This window comes from Ranitomeya variabilis, chromosome 5, assembly GCF_051348905.1.
Source record: "Ranitomeya variabilis isolate aRanVar5 chromosome 5, aRanVar5.hap1, whole genome shotgun sequence".
Classification (NCBI taxonomy): Eukaryota; Metazoa; Chordata; class Amphibia; order Anura; family Dendrobatidae; genus Ranitomeya; species Ranitomeya variabilis.
Genome location: NC_135236.1, coordinates 591,188,339 through 591,205,458, shown reverse-complemented (window position 1 = coordinate 591,205,458; position 17,120 = coordinate 591,188,339). Strand labels below are relative to the sequence as shown.

The following is a 17,120-nucleotide window of genomic DNA, read 5'->3' as shown; positions in this document are numbered from 1 at the left end:
ACAGACAACTTATGGACACACGCTACTACAAAAAATACTACAAACAAGTTGGTATCTTGTTTGCCTGACAAATCCACAAGAGCCGATGACCTGATACAAGAAAGTCCAAGAACAGGGATATTCTACATGCCCCAAAATTGTAATAAAAAGTGAACAAAAGATGTCATGCCCAAAAATGGTACCAATAAAAACGTCAACTTTTCCCGCAGAAAACAAGACCTCACATAATTCTGTGGGCCAAAATATGGAAAAAATAGAGTTCTCAAAATGTGGTGATCCAAAAACTATTTTTTTGCAATAAAAAGCATCTTTTATTGTGTGATAGCTGACAAACATAAAAACCCGCTATAAATAGTAAATCAAACCCCCCTTTATCACCCCCTTAGGGAAAAAAAAAAAAATAAAATAAATATTTATTTCCATTTTCCCATTTGGGTTAGGGTTAGGGCTAAAGTTAGGTTTAGGGTTGGGGCAAAAGTTAGGGTTGTGGCTGGGGCTAAATGTAGGGATAGTGTTGGGGCTAAAGTTAGGGTTAGGGTTTGGATTAGGGTTAGGGTTGGGTTTATCGTTAGGTTTGAGATTAGGGAGAGGATTTGGGTTAGGGGTGTGTTAGAGTTAGGTTTGTGGTTAAGGTTATGGTTAGGGCAGGGATAAGGGTTAGGGGTCTGTTAGGGTTGTAGTTAGAATTGAAGAGTTTCCACTGTTGAGGCACATCAGGAGCTCTCCAAACATGACATTGCTTCCAATCTCAATTCCAGCCAATTCTGCATTGAAAAAGTAAAATGGTGCTCCCTCCCTTCTGAGCTCTGCTGTGCGCCCAAATAGTGATTTGCCCCAACATATACAGTAAAGGCACACTCAGGACAAATTGAACAACAACGTTTGGGGTCCAAATTCTCCTGTCACCCTTGTGAAAATAAAAAATTGGGGGCGAAAAGATCATTTTTTTTTAAATATGATTTTTTGTTTTTCCGACTGTACGTTATAAACTTCTGTGAAGCACTTGGAGGTTTAAAGTGCTCACCACACATCTAGATAAGTTCCTTAGGGGGTCTAGTTCTAATTTCCAAAATGGTGTCACTTGTGGGGTGTTTCCACTGTTTAGGCACATCAGGGGCTCTCCAAATGTTACAAAGCATCCAATCTCAATTCCAGCCAATATTGCATTGAAAAGTCAAACGGCGCTCCTTCCCTTCCGAGCTCTGCCATGCGCCCAAACAGTGGTTTACCTGCATATATGGGGTATCAGCATACTCAGGACAAATTGTACAACAACTTTTGGGTCCAATTTCTCTTGTTGCCCTTGTTAAAATAAAAAAATTGGATCTGAAGTACATTTTTTGTGAAAAAAAGTTAAATGTTAATTTTTTTTAAACATTCCAAAACTTCCTGTGAAGCACCTGAAGGGTTAATAATTTTTATAATGGTGTCACTTTTGGTTATTTTCTGTCATGTACACCCCTCAAAGTGACTTTAAATGTGAGTTGGTCCCTTAAAAATATGGTTTTGTACATTTTTGTTGAAAAAATTAGAAATCGCTGTTTAAATTTTAACCCTTATAACTTCCTAACAAAAAAAATTTTTGTTCCAAAATTGTGCTGATGTAAAGTAAACACGTGGGATATGTTACTTATTAAGTATTTTCCGTGGCGTATCTCTGTGATTTAAGGGCATGAAAATTCAAATTTGAAAAATTGCAAAATTTTCAACATTTTCGCCAAATTTCCGTTTTTTTCACAAATAGATGCAAGTCATATCAAAGAAATTTTATGACCATAATGAAGTACAGTATGTCACAAGAAAATAATGTCAGAATCATTGGGATTCATGGAAGCATTCCAGAGTTGTTACCTCATAAAATGACAGTGGTCAGAATTGTAAAAATTGGCCCGGTCATTAACATGCAAACCACCCTCGGGGATAAAGAGGTTAAGGAATATACTGTGAAACATTTCAGGCCAGACACTTCCATCTAATGGCCAGAAACAGTCACTATAAGAATCTGAAAGAGTACTGGAACCAAAGGAAAGAAGACAGGCTGTACGGGAGGAAAGCAAAAGCTACAGTAGATTCAACATGTAAAGTACTAAAAAGTGGGAACAACTCCTTAGTGCCGTAATTCACCACACCCTGGGTGATAGGTGTATCATGAATAGCAGCGAATTTCATAGTAAAACAGAATTTAAGTAATGATAAATCAATAACCTTGGCGTCAACAAAATTGGCTGCAGAACCGCAATCAATAAAGGCCTAAAAGCACACAGATTTTGTGCGATAAGTCAAAAAAAGAGGTAACAACACTTTTGAAGAATCATAGGGAAGTATCTGTGTGCCCAGGGGGGAATCTGGAGCCAACCTATGTACTGTAGACTTTCTGACAGCAGTTGCCTTGGCAGGCATGCTCTGACATCCAGACTTTTCACTGTTGCTATTAAAATTCAGTTCTTCTCCTTTGGCCTATTGTTGTCGATGGGAGATAGTTACCCCAATCTGCATGTGCTTCTCAGTAACGGTAATAGGTATATTAGACTATTGTGGAGATGCAGTCAGTTGCATGCTTGTTTCTGCTTTAATTCAACCTCCTATGAATTTGGTTAGCCAGGAATGTGTCAGAATTAACGGAGACAGGAGACGTAAGCTGCACTAACATGCCCTTTACTTGGTCAGAGATACAAGAACAAAACTAATGATGAAGGACCTGATTATTCCACTAAGAGTCAGTGGCCCAATGCCAGAAATCACTACAGCAATCCTCAGCCATACGTCACTCTGTTAGAGAACTGTTAGTTTACTTTCTGTGCAAGCTACAGGGTCTAGGTTGTCATAAAGCAGCCCTAAAGCCTCAAAAAATTAGTCTAATATTGAGAGTTCTGGAGCATCAGTGGGTGAACAAAAGGCTCAAGCCTGGGGGTCACCATGCAGCAGGGAACTGATGGATTCTACACGCATGCTCTGAGAGGGAGATGAAAGCATGTAGAGTCTGAAATACTGGGCGACCACTTTTCTTTAAAGGAAAAAAATATTTTCAGAAACTCAAAAATCTGTCAGGCTTGTTAACCTTTGGTTCAAGGGTTGACAAGGGAGGTGCTGCAGGGGCTTGAGTCTGGGCAGTTTCATAATGCCGAAAACACCCTGCAAGACCTCAGACTAAGTGAGCTAGGTCTTGCATTTGACATACCACAGATTGGACGGGATCCATAATTTATTATGGGCAGGGAATTCTGTTAAGACTGTCTAGGGCACAGGCTCAAAAAAGCTACCTTGGACAGACACTTAGCACAAGCCACTATGTGTAGCAGATTCCAAATAAATCCTGACACCATTTCACCCCTACACAGTGTTCTGGTTTCTTAACGGGATTCACTGGATAGCTATAGTGAAAGAACTGCCATCTATAGGCAGGAGTGGTCACAAAGCAGGATCAAAGCTAAGAAGTGGCATGAAGGACAAGATCAGGAGATAAGCAGATAATCAGCTAACAAGCTAGTGTGAGAAAACACAAGAAAAACAAATTAGATCATAAGATCAAAGTCAGAGAGAGCCTAGTGGTAGCTAAACACTCTAATTGGCAGCTAGTTTCAGTCTGCTGGGAAATATAGAAGAGAGCACTGACCATGGCAGTATACAAATTACCTACTAGCTCACTGCAGCAAAACACAAGTAAATAGCAATGAGGAAATTATCCAACAGTAACCATAATTTTACTGCAAATCTGCAATCAAGGCAGGAGTAACAGCAGCATTAACATAAAATAAATAAGGCAGCACTCTGTAGTGCCAAAACTTGCAAACATGAAATATGAAAATTGAATTGCATTACTGCACTAGAAATATGAAAAACTGAGAAAGGAAGCCATGATAAGGCATTTCTCGTTTACCAGGAGCTAACAATACAAATCCTCACGTAGAATAAAGTCTTCATCTGTATGGGAACCTGTGAATTCTCTCTTAGACTAAAATCTATTTCTCTGTTGAGGGGTAGGGTCCTGCCTTGATTAAAAACCACCTGTAGCTAAGAGTCGGAGTGCTCAGTCAGAAGGGTAATGAATACAAATTTAAAAAAAACTGACCATCACATCCAAACATAGACTAGGTGTGAACAGGTGCTAAACTAGAGTCACCAACTCATATACAAATAGAAATATGAAAAATTGAGAAAGTTTAGCGCATAAAATAGCCAATTCATGTGTACCTGGTAGCCACGATAAGGCATTTCTCATTTACCAAGACCTAACAATGCCAATCCTTGCTAAGAATAAAGTCTTCATCTATATGGGAACCTGGGAGTCCTCTCTTAGACTAAAATCTATATCTCTGTGGAGGGGTAAGGTCCTGCCTTGATTTTTGAAACAGCAGTATTTCCAGACATGGGTGTGACACTTCTAATTCCTTCAGACAATATTCATGTAATGTAGAGTTAATTTTACATCATTAACTAATATGTGTTGTCTTTTTCTAGTTAAGCAGAAAGGAAAAATTCCAGCATGTCCAGTCAATGATGTATGATTTGATGGAGTGGCGATCACAGCTCCTTTCTGGTACTTTGCCCAAGGATGAATTAAAAGAGCTTAAGCAAAAAGTGACTTCAAAAATTGACTACGGCAACAAGTATGTATTCTTCCCTTAATCTGCCTTCAGGCTAAGAATGCAAACAGAAAAAGAGGAACACAATATTTTACATGCAATTTTCTTTATTAGTGGATATTAAATCTGGTGTAGGAAATGATTGGAAACAATTTGGTATCATTTTTAAAGCCCTATAATAAAGTAGGTTCTTTGACAATTTAAAACTTGATAGAAATTCCAAAACTTGATGTACCATATAGATATTGGACTTCACTTATTATTAAAAGTGCAGTTTTTAGAAACTAGCAGATCATTTGATTGAATTTACTGACTTTGCCAAATGTTTCCCTCAAATTTGATTAATAGTGAATTGCAATACTGCAAATTCTCTAATTGCCTGAAAAATGCAAGCTTAACACTATGCAGTATCCTAAGTGTATATTAAAGTTCTGTAATGCAAACTCATCCTTTTGCGTACCTCAACCTATCTAACTAGAAGAAAACAAATGGTAACTGGTAGTAACTAGCAGCTTATTTAACCACACTCTGCGGTTTCAGAGTTTGCAGATTTAAATTATTATTATTTATTTTTTTTTTTTACTTTTTATTTTGTTCAGTTGAAAGAATATGCTAAATAATATTAAATCAACTTTTCCAGACATAAAAAAACTTTTATGCTTAAATTTTAATAATATTTTGTATGGAAGAGTAAAATGACTACTTTTTTTAGTAGCAAAATATATAGCAGAATCAAAAGTAAACTAAAAAATAATAATTGGAAAAGCAACAGCTACTTATGAAAATTGACCAAATCTGTAACTTTGTTTTCTTGTGGACACGATTTGCAAGTTTTGACAACTTTCCATATTCATGAGTTTTTTGTTAACCAAATAAACTAAGTTTGAAAAGCAACAATTTTAAAAAATACAATACAATTTTCCAAAAGCAAGTGATTAATAACACAAAAATACACAGCAAGCAATTGACAATGAACAGCCCCATTTAGAGTTTATATAGGTCAGATTGAGACGGTTCTCAGGCAGTATCAGTACATTTGGAGACATTATAATCAAAGGATGCATACTTATTACATTTTTTATGAGTGAAAAGAAACACAGGACTGAAATAATAACAATGTTTGATTTACAATTAAAGCTTTATTAAGTACAAATATTACACACAGACAAGTAGATGGATGAGCAACTGCGGGAGCCCCTGTGGTAAAAGAAGCCCCAACCATAGGGCATATATGTACTAAGTAGGTTATATGAAGTATATGAAATATATACCAGGAATTAAGGTCTAGTCATATAATGTTTATAACCATATGATAATGGAGATTGGAAAACAAGGCATAATATATCCCACAGATAAAACGTACAGTAATAAAAAAGTACAAACAAGAAACACTAAATAATAAGAGGCTCATCCACCAAACACCAGATGCGCGTCCCACGAATTTTCATGAAGCTTTTCTGAAATGCACATTGGGTGTTTGTTGTGTGAGCCTCCCACTACCCAATATATCCTGTTTCTACATCCTTATTATCTGTACCCCTATCTATGCCATGGTGTTTCAGAGACAAACGTGCATGGCTATTCACATACAGCCAGTGGCTGAAACATGCCCCTCACGATTTGTTCAGCATAAATCAGCTGAGAGGTTTTCATTAAATCACAAACTGTGAACCTATGTTTTAAGTATATTACATACTTGTTAATTTTGTTGTTTCACCACTAGCGTCTTATTGTAACACAAAAATCATCAGGACTTCAAACACTTAAAGTTGGCATGTCTTGGTGCCTTGAAAAGCTAGACATTAGAGATTATCAAAGCATTCATCTACATGATATTTGTATTACAACATTAGAAATCAACTTCAAAAAGTCTCCTGCAGATGTTAACATTGTTTTCCAATAGCCTTCTTAATTATATTAAATATTGTCTGACAAATTCTGGAAAACAAAACAAATTCTGCAACAAAAGATAATACGTGTTAATTATTTCTTGGTAACAGCGCTGCCTACCAACACAAATCGTTGTCAGAAGATTCTAAACACTATTTTATTTTCTAAATTCATAACTGTCATACTTACCAAGATATCAAACCTATTAAGCACTAAGGCAATTATCAATTTTCTTTTTAGAACATTTTTTGCTTTTTACAATTTCTTTTTTTTATACAATTTTTATTTTCGAGTTTCAAAATACAACAACAAGATAGAGAATACATGGTACATAATTCAAGCAGGAACATACTGAATTAAGAGCATGTGGAAACATCTAAGAATGTCTTGTATTTGATTAAACACCCTGAGCTTCCAAAAGTTTTTCGTAAGCATACAGTAAGCTCCGTTGAAGGTTGGATGAATACAGATACCAGACCATGTATCTCAAGTAGGACTCATAGGTCAACTGGGAAATAAAACAACATCAAGAACAAACAACATAAATAATAAGAAAAACTTAGGTATACCGGGGGTGGGGGTGGGGGGGAAGGAGCAGTGAGAAGAAACTCCATAAATTTGCATTAGAAATAAAGAACAGATGAGCAAATGGAGTAGCCAAAGCCCTACAGAACATGTATTAAGTAGTCCGGGCCAGCATAGAGATAAGTGCAAGAAAACATTCCATCTGTCGGCCAGGTTAATTGAGCTCGAGATCATCACAGAAAAGAAAATTAAAAAAAAAAAAAACAATATCATACTTGCTTGCGACCAGCAAAATTGATTGCTAAAGAGCTATGGGTCAGCTGGAGGAGCAAGTGGCCATGGTAGCCAGGTGTGAAAAAATTTACCGTGTGTTCGTGCATCCCAGCTGGACAACTCCTCCATCCTATATATGTCATGTACTTTTTTAACCCATTCACTAATGTGAGGAGGAGACGTTTGCCGCCAATGTAAAGAAATCAAATGTTTAGCTGCGGCTATCAGGAGGGGGAGCAGGTCATGTTTCTTAGGGTTGTATGACTTCGTGGGGAGTGACAACAGAACCTCTTGGGGGGTTAGGTTCTTTTTTATCAGTCCTATCTTACGAAGGTAGTCAAAAATATTTTCCCAGAATTTAGAGATAATTGGGCAAGACCAAAAAATATGTGTCAAAGAACCTCTAGACTTCATACATCTCCAACAAAGAGGTGAGTCAGAGAGGCCTAAGTGGTAGAGCAGTTTTGGGGTTTTATACCATCTGGATAGGATTTTGAATGCGTTTTCTTGCAACAGAACACATCTTGAGAAACCGTGTGAGTGCCCCAAAACCTGTTCCGTCTCTCTAGTTGAAAGTGAAATGTTTAGTTCAGTTTCCCATGAGGATATGTATAAGGGAACAAATTGGGGTTTGGGGGAAATTAGATTAGAATATAATTTAGATATTAATTTAAGGGGTATGGGTTTGAGTCTAAGGAGAAGTTCCAACCAAGACCAATCTGTGTCATGTTGGATTTCTGATCTAAGCTTTGAGATTATATGTTGGGCATGATATGATTGTATGAAGTCTCTGGGTCGTTTTTTAGCATCATGGGGCCATTTGTCTACGCATTTAATCTGGTTGGTGAGTAACTGTGAAATCGGGAGATCCGGCAAAGAATTCCATAAGTCAAAAACTTCCATGTATATTGGATCTATGAGCCAGGGTATAATCCTTAAAGGGATATTATCCAGAAAGAGACATTGTGGCCATTTATTTGGTATAAGCTCTCTTCTAATGTCCAAGGTGTTTTTGGTTATCGTCTCCAATGTACCTTGCGGGGGGTCAGCAGAGGTCCAGAGATAAATCTCCGCTTTTTTCCCGATTAACATAAGTTCTAGGTTATGAGTTTTTTGGTTAGTTACCATTTTAGTCATCTTCAACCATCGAGCTAAGTGTATTGCCTGATAATAGGTTTTGAGACTAGGAAGTCCCAGTCCGCCCTTCTTCTTTGGAAGGGAAAGAATTTTAAAAGAGAGTCTGGCTCTTCTGCCCCTCCACACATAACCATTGGCTATTCTGTTAGCTGATACGAAGAAGGATTTAGGGAGAGGTTTGGGTATCATACTCATATGGTAGAAAATTTTTGGTAATATATAGGATTTAATTATATTGACTCTACCAATTCACGAAAGGTATGGCAGATCATATGATTTAAGAAGATTTTGTATATTGTCTAGGAGCGGTTCAAAGTTATGTTTAAAAAGGGCACAAGGATCTGCAGTAAGGGAGATGCCTAAATATTTCAGTTTTTCAGTGAGCCATTTAAAGGGGGTAAGCTTTTTAATTTCTGAGACTACTCTATCTGATAATGAGATATTGAGAACTTCTGATTTGTGCATATTGACCTTAAAGTTAGAGATAACTCCAAATTCGTCCAATAGTGTCAGTAGAGTAGGGAAGGCTATCTTTGGATTTAAAATCAGAATCAGGAGATCATCCGCAAATGCAGCTGTCTTGAATTCTGTCTGCTCTACTATCAATCCCTTGATCGACTCTTCCTGCCTTATTTTCTGTATTAGGGTCTCCATAACCAACACAAAAAGGGAGGGGGAGAGAGGACAGCCCTGTCTAGTTCCATTTCCAATCCCAAAGGAGTCTGAAAGCAAGCCGTTGACTCTAATTCTGGCTGATGGGAATGAGTACAGCGTCATAATGGCATCAATAAGAGGTTGGGGGAAGTCAAACTTCTTCAAGGTGCAGACCATATAATGCCAGCTGACTCTGTCGAATGCCTTCTCGGCGTCGGTTGAGAGCAGAGCCAACGGGATGCCTGAACGCCTGGCATGTGATATGGCTAAAAGAATTTTTGTGGCATTATCTTTCCCCTCCCTTCCTCTGACAAAGCCCACTTGATCAGGGTGGATTAAGTATTCTAGAACAGTATTGATCCTGGATGAAAGGATTTTTGCCCAGAGTTTTAGGTCAGAGTCAGATTTAAAATTATTTAAACAGTCCAAATGTGAGCAAACAGGGCCGGACTGGCCATCGGGCAGTTCTGGCAATCGGGCAGTTCTGGCAAATGCCAGAAGGGCCGGTGGCAGTAGTGGGCCGCTCGAGTGTGCCGCTGTCGGCACACTCTCCCCGCTGTCGGTGCACTCCCGGCCCCGCATTCAACTATACCGGCATCATAGACGCCGGTACAGTTGAATGCAATGATGGAGGAGAGAGCGTCTGCTGACGCTTCCTCTCCCATCATTCCCCGCTCTGCCTGCCACTGACACTGCGGGTGCGCGATGACGTCATATCATCGCGCACCTGCTGTGTGACCGGGCGGGCAGACTGCGACTGCTGAGACCAGAGCCAGAGCAGCGCGGGGCAGGAGGAAAGGTGAGTAGAGTGTTTTTTGTTTTTTTTATCAATGAGTGATGACAGGATTGTGGAGCTATTGGGGGGGGCTGTGCTGCATTCCATTCTATGGGCCTCTGCTGCATTATATTCTATGAGGCTGGCTGCATTCCATTCTATGGGCCTCTGCTGCATTATATTCTATGGGGCTGTGCTGCATTATATTCTATGGGCCTGTGCTGCATTATATTCTATGGGGCTGTGCTGCATTCCATTCTATGGGCCTCTGCTGCATTATATTCTATGGGGCTGGCTGCATTCCATTCTATGGGCCTCTGCTGCATTATATTCTATGGGGCTGTGCTGCATTCCATTCTATGGGCCTGTGCTGCATTATATTCTATGGGGCTGTGCTGCATTGTATTCTATGGGCCTTTGCTGCATTCCATTCTATGGGCCTGTGCTGCATTATATTCTATGGGCCTGTGCTGCATTATATTCTATGGGGCTGTGCTGCATTCCATTCTATGGGCCTCTGCTGCATTATATTCTATGGGGCTGGCTGCATTCCATTCTATGGGCCTCTGCTGCATTATATTCTATGGGGCTGGCTGCATTCCATTCTATGGGCCTCTGCTGCATTATATTCTATGGGGCTGGCTGCATTCCATTCTATGGGCCTGTGCTGCATTATATTCTATGGGGCTGTGCTGCATTATATTCTATGGGGCTGTGCTGCATTATATTGTATGGGGGCTCTGCTGCATTACATTCTATGGGGCTGTGCTGTATTATAGTCTATGGGGGCTGGCTGTATTACATTCTATGGGGGCTGGCTGCATTACATTCTATGGGGGCTGTGCTGCATTGCATTCTATGGGGGCTGTGCTGCATTACATTCTATGGGGGCTGGCTGTATTACATTCTATGGGGGCTGGCTGTATTACATTCTATGGGGCTGTGCTGCATTACATTCTATGGGGGCTGTGCTGCATTACATTATATGGGAGCTGTGCAGCATTACATTCTATGGGGCTGTGCTGTATTATAGTCTATGGGGGCTGGCTGTATTACATTCTATGGGGGCTGGCTGCATTACATTCTATGGGGGCTGTGCTGCATTACATTCTATGGGGGCTGTGCTGCATTACATTCTATGGGGGCTGGCTGTATTACATTCTATGGGGGCTGGCTGTATTACATTCTATGGGGCTGTGCTGCATTACATTCTATGGGGGCTGTGCTGCATTACATTCTATGGGGGCTGTGCTGCATTACATTCTATGGGGGCTGTGCAGCATTACATTCTATGGGGCTGTGCTGTATTATAGTCTATGGGGGCTGGCTGTATTACATTCTATGGGGGCTGTGCTGTATTACATTCTATGGGGGCTGAGCTGTAATGCTGGATACAGCTGTAATTATATGTTATATAGTCGTGTTACACTCCCCTCACTTCTTGTAGCCTACAAGTGTACAAAGATATTATACAGTCACCATGTGACAAGTGGGCCTGTGTGACTTCAAATGCCAGGGCTGAATTTTAGTCCCAGTCCGGCCCTGTGAGCAAATACCTGCCTTTTTGGTGTTTATATTCAGATATTGAAAATTGAAAAAGCTGAGGCTTTTTACCATGGGTAGTGCAAAAATTATCACTAGGGTTGAGTGACTTTTACTTTTTCAGGATCGAGTCGGGTTTCGCGAAACCTGACTTTGTCAAAAGTCGGATCGGGTGAAATCGGCCGATTATTGCGAAAAGTCGGGGATCCGACCGAAACACGAAACCCAATGCAAGTCAATGGAGAATCAAAGTCGGCAGTGAGAGGAGGACAGGAAAACACCAACAGAGCCCATTTTAATGCCAAAAACATCAATTCTTGTTACTTAAGCTTGTCAATCTTAATTTACCTTATAATAATAGTTAGCCATTGAAAATTTGGGGGTCATTTGGCAACAGTTGTGGGGGAGTAGGGCTGGCTCAAGTTTTTAGTGGGCCCAGGAAACGTGGACTACGTCACGGTGGAGGAGCAGTGAGAGGTCAGTATTTCAACTTTGCAAGTGCTGTGATCCTGAGCAAGCAGGGGGGGCCCACTTGTTCGCATTGGTGGTGTGTTTGCACGGCGGGGGTGCCTCCCACCGGCAGCGTCACTTTTGCGTACTCTGAGGGGCCCTGTGCCTGTGACATTGCCAACGAGTATGCCCCCCCACCTGTTGAAGGAACCTGCACTTTCATCTGCACCTTCCTCTTTGTCCCCGTGTAAGGTGGTATAGTATGCGGGAAGGGGAACCAGACTTTCTGCAGGGTCAGATACTGGCTATGTAGAGTGCAATGGGAATGTAGTGGTCTGGGTCAATATACCGGCAGACTTATCTAGCAGTGGCTGGGCAATGGGAAGCATGAGGAGGAAACACAGATATAGGCCCAAAGAATAAAGTAGGCTAAATTCAGTTCAAAATTGGTAACAGGAGTAAACAGGCAGCACTGCTTTGTTCAGTGGAGGAGAACAGTAAGGAGCGGCAGACACCGTTAGTAGGCCCAACCAAACCAGTAGGCCAAATGCAGTTTTAAAATTCCTATAGGCCGAAAGCCTGAAGATTGAAGCTCAGGAGAAAAACACAGGAGAATACCAAGGAGCGGCAGACCGTTAGTAGGCCCAACCAAACTAGTAGGCCAAATGCACTTTAATATGTGATATCGGCTGCAAATTGAGGCTCTGCTTTGTGCAGTGAAGGACAGCTGTATTGAGTGCTGCAGACAGACACAGGTAGTAGGCCTAAATTTAAAAAGTTGGCTCAATGCAGTTTAAAATTGGTTACAGGGGTACACAGGCGGCAGAGCATTGTTCAGCGGAGGACGATTGTCAGGACTGGAGTGGCCCAGACAGACTTAATAGGCCTAAAATAAAAAAGTAGGCGCAATGCAGTTAAAAATGGGTAACAGGGGTACACAGGCAGCATTGTTTTGTTAGGCGGAGGACGATTGCTAGGAGTGGCGCAGACAGACTTACTAGGCCTAAAATAAAAAAGTTGGCTCAATGCAGTTCAAAATGGGTAACGGGTACACAGGCAGCATTGTTTTGGTCAGAGGAGGACGATTAGTAGGAGTGGCGCAGACAGACTTACTAGGCCTAAAATAAAAAAGTTGGCTCAATGCAGTTTAAAATGGGTAACAGGGGTACACAGGCAGCACTGGTTTGGTCAGCGGAGGACGATTGCTAGGAGTGGCGCAGACAGACTTACTAGGCCTAAAGTAAAAAAGTTGGCTCAGTGCAGTTCAAAATGGGTAACGAGTACACAGGCAGCATTGTTTTGGTCAGCGGAGGACGATTAGTAGGAGTGGCGCAGACATACTTACTAGGCCTAAAATAAAAAAGTTGGCTCAATGCAGTTTAAAATGGGTAACAGGGGTACACAGGCAGCACTGGTTTGGTCGGCGGAGGACGATTGCTAGGAGTGGCGCAGACAGACTTACTAGGCCTAAAATAAAAAAGTTGGCTCAATGCAGTTCAAAATGGGTAATGGGTACACAGGCAGCATTGTTTTGGTCAGCGGAGGACGATTAGTAGGACTGGCGCAGACAGACTTACTAGGCCTAAAATAAAAATGTTGGCTCAATGCAGTTCTAAACTGGTAACAGCAGTAAACTGGTGGCACTGCTTTGTTCGGTGGAGGACAACTGGAATAAGTGGCTGACACAGTACGTTGGCCGAAATAGTAAAGCGGGCTAAATGTCTGCAAAAAAAATGTTCGTAAATAAACAGGTGGCAAAGCAACGTACAGGGGTGGGTTCCTCTGCTGAGTACCAGATAGTGGTAGTTCGCGCACAGTATTCACAGGTCAAAATGGAGGGCATGGTCCCTGTATATATTTACTATCATCTCTCAATTTGTATTGGCAGTGCCATTGAAGGATTTAACAGCACCGACTAAACAGCGGTGGAGCACTGTTTGAGCTTGGGGGGGGGGAACATTCTCTCGTGGGCGGCGGTACTGGCCCAGGGCCCCTCATATTACGACGGTGTGTCTGACGTTGGGTGTGCACCCCCACCGCCAGAAACACTTAATTGTACTATGAGGGACCCTGTGCCAGTGCCGTCGGCCAAAAGTGGGCACACCCACCTGTCCAGGCAAACGGCACTCGCACGGGTGCTTGCGCCAAGAGGTGACCACGGGCCCGTGGGGGGAGTCAGCCCACTTAGGGAGGTGTTAAAAATGGCCTATGGTGGACATTCATCAGCAGCAAATGGAGGAATTGGAGCAGTCAGTAAGAGGAGTCCAAAAGCAAGACCTCTTTAAAGGAAAGCTACGTGTCAGCAGGAGAAGGTGGGGCAAAAGAATTTGAAATCCATGATTGGTTCATTTTAATGAAGGTTAGATCATCAACATTTTGGGTAGCCAGACGTGTCCTTTTTTCGGTCAGTATTGAACCAGCAGCACTGAAGACTCTTTCTGATAGCACACTGGCAGCAGGGCAAGCGAGCTCCTGTAATGCATATGCTGCCAATTCAGGCCAGGTGTCTAGTTTAGATGCCCAGTAATCAAAGGGGAATGACCTGTGAGGGAGAACATCGATAAGGGAGGAAAAGAAGTTTGTAACCATACTGGACAAATGCTGTCTCCTGTCACTTTGAATTGATGCAGCTGTCCCTGTTGTGTCAGCGGTCATTGAAAAATCACTCCACAACCTTGTCATAAAACCCCTCTGTCCAACGCCACTTCGGATTTGTGCACCGCTAGCACCTCTGCCATGTTGCCCCCTACGGCTTGTTTGAGAACCATCACCTCCGCTGTGTGCTGGGAATGCCAGAACCAAACGGTCTACAAGAGTTGCTTGTTTGGTAGCCAATATTTGCTCTAGGTTCTCATGTGGCATGATATCTTGCAATTTCCCTTTGTAGCGTGGATCCAGTAGGCAGGCCAATCAGTAATCGTCATCGGTAGGGTTGAGCGAAACGGATCGTTCATTTTCATAAGTCGCCGACTTTTGGCAAAGTCGGCGTCTCATGAAACCCGACCCGATCCCTGTGTGGGGTCGGCCATGCGGTACGCGACTTTCGTGCCAAAGTCGCATTTCAAATACGCTAAAAGCGCCATTTCTCAGCCAATGAAGGTGGACGCAGAGTGTGGGCAGCGTGATGACATACATCTGAGTCCCCACCATCTTAGAGAAGGGCATTGCAGTGATTGGCTTGCTTTCTGCGGCGTCACAGGGGCTATAAAGGGGCGTTCCCGCCGACCGCCATCTTACTGCTGCTGATCTGAGCGTAGGGAGAGGTTGCTGCCGCTTCGTCAGAAGCAGGGAGAGCGTTAGGCAGGGTACATTCACCCCCAAACCGCTTGTGCTGTAGCGATTTCCACTGTCCAACACCACCTTTTGTTTGCAGGGACAGTGGAGGCTAGATTTTTTTTTCCTCAGCGCTGTAGCTCATTGGGCTGCCCTAGAAGGCTCCCTGATAGCTGCGTTGTTGTGTGTGTACGCCGCTGTGCAAACCAACTGCTTTTTTCAAAGCACAAATCCTGTTGTTCCTTCCTTTCTGCACAGCTATCATGTTTGTTTGTCCACACTTTTGTGTGCAGCAGTCCTTTTTATAGCTGCCTGCCATACTTTTCTGAGATTACTGCAGGGAGATAAAGATTGACAAGTCTGCCTCTGTGCCAGTGCTGTGTGTGGCATCTGTCTCTCATTGTGTGCCACAGAAAACCTAGTGTGCAATACTGGGCCATTTTTTATTTTTTTTTTATTCTCCCTGGAAAAAAAAAAATAGTGGGAGATAAAGATTGGCAAGTCTGCCTCTGTGCCAGTGCTGTGTGTGGCATCTGTCTCTCATAGTGTGCCACAGAAAACCAGTGTGTAATACTGGGCCATTTTTTTTTTTTTGTAAATTTTCCCTGAAAAAAAATAAATAAATAGTGGGAGATAAAGATTGGCAAGTCTGCCTCTGTGCCATTGCTGTGTGTGGCATCTGTCTTTCATAGTGTGCCACAGAAAACCAGTGTGTAATACTGGGCCATTTTTTTTTGTGTAAATTCTCCCTGAAAAAAAAAAAATAAATAGTAGGAGATAAAGATTGGCAAGTCTGCCTCTGTGCCATTGCTGTGTGTGGCATCTGTCTCTCATTGTGTGCCACAGAAAACCTAGTGTGTAATACTGGGCCATTTTTTATTTTTTTTTGTTATTCTCCCTGAAAAAAAGAAAAAAAATAGTGGGAGATTAAGATTGGCATTTCTGCTTGAGTGCCAGTCGTGTGTGTGCCATCTGTCTCAAATTATTGGGGCACAGAAAACCTAGCGTGTAACATTGGGCCTGGTTTTCCTTTCAGTGTCAGCCACCTATAAAGGTGTATATAAATCCTACAGAAGTTAGAGTTCACCTTATAAGTTGTTTTACAGTAACAAATACCGTTACTTTGGTTACGTTTTGCAAACAATGAGGAAGTCAGGTGGAAGAGGTCGTGGCCTTGGGCGGTCATTGTCAGCTGGTAATGATGGTAGTGGTGGTGGAGCATCAGGTGGTCGTGGTAAAAGCAGTACAGCACCTAAGGCTGGTTTCACACTTGCGTTTTTGTCTGCAGCGTTTTTTGCACAAAAAACGCATGCGTTTTTTCCCCCCTATACTTAACATTGAAAACGCATGCGTTTTTTTTGTACACGTTTGGTCGCGTTTTCAAACGCATGCGTTTTTTTTCTGCATGCGTTCTTTTTCAAAAATGCAACCTGTAGTATTTTTTTGCGCGTTTTTTTTGCCGCGAAAAAACGCATGTGTTTTTTCGCGGCAAAAAAATGCATTGCTGTCTATGTAAACGCATGCGTTTTTAAGCACATGCGTTTGTTTGCGTTAAAAACGCATGCGTTTTTATAGAAAAAACCCAGAAAACAGACTGAAAAGCCACCCACCACCATCAAGGTGATAAAGGGATCCAAACCCTAACCCTAACTCTACCCCTAACCTCACCCCTAACCGTTTAATGAACCTTTTTGTGACAGTCATAGTGCCACGTATTTAAGTGCCACGTATCACTTATTTTAGTGCCACGTATTTCAATGCCACGTATTTCAGTGCCACGTATCACGTATTTCAGTACCACGTATTCAGTGCCACGTATTTCAGTGCCACGTACCACGTATTCAGTGCCACGTACCACGTATTTCAGTGCCACGTATTTCAGTGCCACGTATCACGTATTTCAGTACCACGTATTCAGTGCCACGTATTTCAGTGCCACGTACCACGTATTCAGTGCCACGTACCACGTATTTCAGTGCCACGTATTTCAGTGCCACGTATCACGTATTTCAGTACCA

The 17,120-nt window shown here is 42.0% G+C and overlaps 1 protein-coding gene across 1 annotated transcript in view; it reads left to right on the top strand.

Annotated features, from left to right (window-relative positions):
- Positions 1 to 17,120, top strand: part of DOCK2 (dedicator of cytokinesis 2) — a 1,347,187-nt gene that overhangs the window by 122,968 nt on the left and 1,207,099 nt on the right. Inside the window, exon 6 of the mRNA XM_077266018.1 lies at positions 4,459 to 4,607. Coding sequence (XP_077122133.1) covers positions 4,459 to 4,607 — 149 coding nt within the window. The remainder of the gene's footprint in view (positions 1 to 4,458; positions 4,608 to 17,120) is intronic.